This window comes from Bos mutus, chromosome X (genome assembly GCF_027580195.1).
Source record: "Bos mutus isolate GX-2022 chromosome X, NWIPB_WYAK_1.1, whole genome shotgun sequence".
Classification (NCBI taxonomy): domain Eukaryota; kingdom Metazoa; phylum Chordata; class Mammalia; order Artiodactyla; family Bovidae; genus Bos; species Bos mutus.
This window is the reverse complement of record NC_091646.1, coordinates 33,883,887-33,890,830: the sequence shown is the minus strand read 5'-3', so window position 1 is coordinate 33,890,830 and position 6,944 is coordinate 33,883,887. Positions and strand designations below refer to the sequence as shown.

Here is a 6,944-nt window from a genome sequence, read left to right as displayed (position 1 = left end):
CCCAGCAAGGGTCCCCGCCCGCAGCCGCGGCGGTCCCACTCACAGTCTCTCCTCCTCGCCTCCTCCTCCTCCTCCGCTCGGCGCGGCAGCGGCGGCGGCGGCCATTTTCCGGACGGCTTTTACCACAGCCCTCTCTCCGAGAGGAGGGAGCGCGCGCGCCGCCGACGCCGAGACCCCGCACGGCCGACGTCGCGCCCCGCCCTCCCGGCCGGCTTGCGCACAGCTGCACCTGCGCGCCTGCGCCCCGCCCCCGGTGCCTGAGCGAGCTGGCGCGCCATTGGATGCGGCAGTCGGGGTGGGGCGGGGCCTCGGTGGCGACGCCCCCAATTGGCGGGACTCGGTGTCCGTTCCGGCGAGGGAAAAGGGGGCGGACGCCCCGTCTAGCTGCCGATTGGCTGCCAACGGCCGTCATTTGGGGAAAAGAGGCGGCTTGGGCGCCGAGGGGATGGTTTAGTGGACCGAATTTGAATATTAAGGATTAATAGGCCTTTGCGGATGCTGGGGCAAGGGAAGGCCTAGGTTCCGGACGCCTGTTTGCGCGACCATCCCGGGCCTTTGACCTGCTGTCCGCAAACACACGAAGTACATTACTATAAGCCTCCCGCAACAGCTGCATTTCTCAGTATCACCACCTTCAGTAGAAGCAGCAAAGTTGCCTGACATTGTTCCAAATAAGGAATCTTGGTTTACGAGGCCTACCCAAGGCATTCTTTCATTTGAGCCTACCGTGTGCCACACTCTCAGAGGGGCAGGGAAATAACTGAACAACGAATTGTAGCCTTCACCTTCTTGCAACTCTGGTGGGGCAAGAGGGTGCATGCCAAGGCTTTCACGAAACCTGTCATGGTTGGATGAGATGGTTTGGGGTGAGTGGGCAGAGGGGGCAGTGGGAACACAAAGAAATAAGCACTCGGCCCAGAAGAGGTAATTTGGGACTTAAGATCCCATAACGCTGGTATAGAAAAATATTTTAAGAGTATGAAAAAAAGTTTTAGCTAGTGAGGGCTTCCCTTGTGGCTCAGCTGGTTAATATCCACCTGCAATGCGGGAGACCTGGGTTCCATCCTGGGGTTGAAAAGATCCCCTGGAGAAGGGAAAGGCTACCCCACTCCAAGTATTCTGGCCTGGATGGGGTCGCAAAGAGTCAGACACGACTGAGCGACTTTCACTTCACTTCCCTTTAGCTAATGGAGTGTTCAGGATAGTACTGTCTGTTAAGGCGACTTTACTCTGATTCCAGCTATCATCCAATCCATCCGATTCTCTTTTTGCTACTTCTCCAGTTAAGAAGGAACCGTCTGATTCTGATGTGACTCCCTACCCCACCCCCATTCATTTATTAAATCCCTGTTATGTACCAGGCACTGTTCCAGGCTCTGGATGCAGAGTACTGAATAAGACACCAAATTAACATTCTTGTAGGGGAAGATTCAGAGTGAACATACAAAAAGTATAAAATAAAATGTTACATAGTGATAAGAATTTGAGGTAGATAAAGCAACAGTGAAAGGGGTGCTAATTAGATGTCCACCGGCTTTTGCTCTCATTTTATTCCCCATAGGGTTATCTATGACCAGTGTCTTCTCCTGGAAAAACCCAGTTAGCCTTTGCCCTGCTTCATTTTGTACTCCAAGGCGAAAATTGCCTGTTACTCCAGGTATCTCTTGACCTACTTTTGCATTCCAATCCACTATGATGAAAAGGACATCTTTCTCTGATATTAGTTCTAGAAGGTCTTATAGATCATAGAACCGATTGACTTCAGCTTCTTCAGCATTAGTGGTTGGGGAACAGACTTGGATTACTGTGATGTTGAATGGTTTGCCTTGGAAACAAACAGAGATCATTATGTTGTTTTGAGATTACATTTCTAACTCTTTTGTTGACTATGAGGGCTGCTCCATTCCTTTTAAGGGATTCTTGCCCACAGTAGTAGATAAAATGGTCAACTGAATTAAATTCACCCATTCTGGTCCATTTCAGTTCACTGATTCCTGAAATGTTGATATTCACACTTGCCATCTCCTGTTTGACCACACCCAATTTACTGTGATACATGGACCTAACACTACAGGTTCTTAGGCAATATTCTTCTTCACAGCATTGGATTTTACTTTCACTGAAATCAGATTGAGTATATTCTTTGCAGCCAAAGATGGAGAAGCTCGATACACTCAGCAAAAACAAGACCTAGAGCTGACTGTGGCTCAGATCATGAGCTCCTTATTGCAAAATTCAGATTTACCTTGAAAAAAGTAGGGAAAAACAATAGGCCATTCAGGTATGATCTAAATTAAATCCCTTATGATTATACAGTGGAAGTGACAAATAGATTCAATGGATTAGATCTAATAGACAGAGTGCCTGAAAAACTATGGATGGAGGTTTGTAACAATGTATGGAGGCAGTGACCAAAATCATCCCAAAGAAAAATACAAGAAGGCAAAATGGTTGTCTGAGGAGGTCTTACAGACCACTTAGAAAGGAAGAGAAGCGAAAAGCAAAGGAGAAAGGGAAAAATATATCCAAATGAATGCAGAGTTCCAAAGACCAGCAAGGAGAGATAAGAAAGCCTTCTTAAGTGAATACTGCAAAGAAATAGAGGAAAACAATAGAATGGGAAAGACTAGAAATTTCTTCAAGAAAATTGGAGATACAAAAGGACTATTTCATGCAAAAATGGGTACAATAAAGAACAGAAATGGTAAGGACTTAACAGAAGCAGAAGAGATTACGAAGAAGTAGCAAGAATATACAGAAGAACTGTATAGAAAAGGTCTGAATGACTCAGATAAGCACGATGGTGTGGTCACTCACCTAGAGTCAGACATACTGGAATGTAAAGTCAAGTGGGCCTTAGGAAGCATTACTACAAACAAAGCTAGTGGAGGTGATGGAACTCCAGCTGAGCTATTTCAAATCCTAAAAGGTGATGCTGTGAAAGTGCTGTACTCAAATTTGGAACACTCAGCAGTGGCCACAGGACTGGAAAAGGTCCGTTTTCATTCCAATCCCAAAGAAAGGCAATGCCAAAGAATGTTCAAACTACCGCAAAATTGCACTCATTTCACATGCTAGCAAGGTAGTGCTCAAAATCCTTCAAGCTGGGCTTGAACAGTACATGAACTGAGAACTTTGAGATGTTCAAGCTGGATTTAGAAAAGGCAGAGGAACCAGAGATCGAATTGCCAACATCCATTGGATCATGGAAAAAGCAAGAGAATTCCAGGAAAACATCTACTTCTGCTTCATTGACTACAACAAAGCCTTTGACTGTGTGGATCACAGCAAACTGTGGAAAATTCTTTAAGAGATGGGGATACCAGACAGTCTTACCTGCCTCCTGAGAAACCTGTATGCAGGTCAAGGAGCAACAGTTAGAACTGGACATATAACAATGGACTGGTTCCAAATTGGGAAAGGAGTACATCAAGGATGTATATTGTCACCCTGCTTATTTAACTTATATGCAGAGTACATCATGCAAAATGCCACACTGGATGAATCACAAGCTGTAATCAAGATTTCAGGGAGAAAGATCAACAACCTCAGATATGCAGATGATACCACCCTAATGGCAGAAAGTGAAGAGGAACTAAAGAACTTCTTGATGAGGGTGAAAGAGGAGAGTGAAAAGGCTTTCTTAAAACTCAACATTCAAAAACTAACATCTTGTCATCCAGTCCCATCACTTCATGGCAAATAGATGGGGAAAAAGTGGAAGCAGTAACAGATTTTATTTTCTTGGGCTCCTAAATCACTGTGGATGGTGACTGCAGCCATGAAATAAAAAGATGCTTGCTCTTGGAAAGAAGGCTATGACAAACCTGTGCTTGCTAAGTTGCTTCAGTTGTGTCCAACTTTTTGCAAACCTATGGACTGTAGCCCACCAGGCTCCTTTTTCCATGGGATTCTCCAGGCAAGAATACTGGAGCAGGTTGCCATGCCTTTCTACCCAGGGATCAAACCCATGTCTCATGTCTCCTGCATTGGCAGGTGGTTTCTTAATTCCCAGCACCACCTGGGAAGCCCTATGACAAATCTAGACAGCGTATTAAAAAGCAGAGACATCACTTTGCCAAAAAGGTGTAGAGTCAAAGATATAGTTTTATCAGTAGTTGTGTATGGATGTGAGAGTTGGACCCTAAAAAAGGCTGAGCGCCAAATAATTGATGCTTTGGAACTGTGGTACTGGAGAATAGTCTTGGGAGTCCCTTGGACTGCAAGGAGATCAAACCAGTCAATCCTAAAAAAATCAACCCTGAATATTCATTGGAAGGACTGCTGCTGAAGCTGAAGCTCCAATACTTTGGCCACCTGATGCAAAGAACTGACTCATTGGAAAAGACCCTGATGCTGGGAAAGAATCAAGGCAAAAGGAGAAGGCGGCAAAGGATGAGATGATTAGATAGCATCACTGACTCAATGGACAAGTGTTTGAGCAAACTCTGGGAAATAGTGAAGGACAGGGGAGCCTGACATGCTGCAGTCCATGGAGTTGCAAAGGGTCAGACACGACTTAGGGACTGAACAACAACAACAATTCCAATCATAAACAGAAAAGAAAGAAGTTCCTTCAAACTTATTTTATGAGACTAATATAATTACTATAACAAACCATAAAAGGATGACACAAAATATGGAAATGGATGTAAAAATTCTAGACAAACCGAATCCAGCAGTATATATTGGTATATCCTAACCAAGCTGAGTTTTATTCTAAGATTGCAAGGATGGCTTAAAATTAGAAAATCAGACTTAACAAATTTAAGGGAAGCAAATTATATGACCATATCAATATATGCAGAAAAAGCCTTTGATAAAATTCAATACCTACTTATGATAAAAAGAAAATTAACAACAACTTAGAGAACTATGAATAGGAGGGAATTTTCTTAATCTGATCAAAATCATCCGTTAAAAAACTTCAAGCAAACATCATGTTTAATGGTGTTAATGGGAACAAAGCAAGAAACAGAAGATCTTTGGTGCAACATCATTCGTGTAAAATAAAACACCCATCCTTCACTGTCCGTTCTCTTTTAAACCTTATCCTTGGAGTTTCACTCTGAAGAGAAAGACCCATTAACCCCAGATGGATTCCCTTGCTGTTAGGATGCAGGCATACAGATCCAGCCAGTAACAAGCTGGAAAAGAAATGGGAAAAAAAACATTCAACTTAGGCCACAAAAATTATAAAACAGTTTGGAATAAACAATAAAACATGACAAAAAACTATATTAAAAAGTATAAAACTTTACTGAAAAAAAAAGAAGACCTGAAAAAATAGAAACTACCGCAGTTCTGGAAAGGAAGAGCTGACATAATAAAGATGTCAATTCTTCATAAATTAATCTGGAAATTATTTGCCTGAGTCAAAATCTAGGCGTTTTTATGGACTTTTAACAAGTTAATTCTAGATCAAGAAGAGGAAGTGTTCAAGACATTTTTGAAACAGAAAACCAATGGTGAGGGTCTTGCCAAATTCCTTAGTTTGAATAAATGGAACTTAAATGATACAATTTCACTCTTGCCATTGAAAAGTAGAAAAATAAACTAGAGTCTAAAGTATTTACTAGTAGAATTTAAAATGGGCCATTTTAAAAAATGGGACAACTATAAAAATTTTTAAATACATCCCCTTGAAAATGGGACTATATAAGATAAAAAACAAGAACAATATAGTATAGATAGCAATTGACAGACAAGCTACAACCTGGAGGATTTTACTGACATGGCAAAGAGATCATAAACTTTTACTCTTTCTAAAAATCCCTGAACTGATAGAAAGCATATATATTTTTAGAGCAAATCCAAAATGACCACAGAAAATAAGAAAGGTAAAACAGTTCAAAATTTTAGAACTAACATCCCAGATGATACTACAAAACATAAAACCACAAATATATTTCAAACACTATGGAACATTTCGTAAAGTTGCTTATGAATTAAAGTTTTAAACTCAGTAAATTCCAAAATGTACAAATCATGCAGTTCAGTCTCTGGCAACAATATAATAAAACTAAAACTTAAGAACAAAAGAATGGGCAAAAGTAAAACAAAACTAAACCAAAAATGTATTCTCCACTTGAAAGTTTTTAAATAGGCTTCAGAATAACTCTTTGGTTAAAGAGGAAACATAGAGTAAAATTATAAACTCTTTAGAAATGACCAACAATGAGAGCCTTACATATTAAAACCTAAGCTGTGTGGCCAAACTGGTCATCTAGAAAAATTAATTACTGTAACTACATTTATTAGAAAAGAGGAAAATATAGAGGATGGATGGAGTTGGAGTTTGCAATTCGCAGATGCAAATTATTATATATGGGATGGCTAAACAACCAGGTCCCACTGTATAGCACAGGGAACTATATTCAATATCCTGTGATAAAGCATCATGGAAAAGAATTTTTTTTAAAAAAAGAATGTCTATATATGTATAACTAAGTCATCTTGCTGTACAGCAGACATTAACACAACATTGTAAATCAACTATACTTCAATATAAAAAACAAAGAAACACTTGACTTACTAAAAAGAGGAAAATAGATAAGAAATGAATTGATTCTGGCTCACATTTCTGTGTGCACACCCACATGTACACACACAGGGGATCTCGTTTTCTTATCATGAGATGCTCACTACGAGAAGAGTATCCAGGAACAAAAAGGTATAAATTCATCAGAGTGAAGGGAATGTGATGAGGATGGGAGGTTATCCTCAATTGATAGATTTCAACAATTTTTTGGAGATCAAGATGGGAATTAATTAATGAATAAAACAGGCAGGAAACATTCAGCCTAGCATATTAGACAGAGGGACTACGGAGTAGGTGGGAGCCAGTTGGCCAGATATAACACCAGAGAGTAGGCTCACAATTAGCAGGCATGTGGTGGAAGGCAATAGAATTAAATGGGCCTGAACACCTGGGGATTCATTGC

At 40.9% G+C, this 6,944-nt stretch overlaps 1 protein-coding gene across 1 annotated transcript in view; it reads right to left on the bottom strand.

Moving 5' to 3' along the window:
• MECP2 (methyl-CpG binding protein 2) overlaps positions 1–189 on the bottom strand; it is a 55,272-nt gene extending 55,083 nt beyond the window's left edge. Inside the window, exon 1 of the mRNA XM_070366115.1 lies at positions 44–189. Within this exon, the coding sequence (XP_070222216.1) occupies positions 44–105 (62 nt within the window). The 5' untranslated portion in view covers positions 106–189. The remainder of the gene's footprint in view (positions 1–43) is intronic.
• Positions 190–6,944: the final 6,755 nt, after the last annotated feature.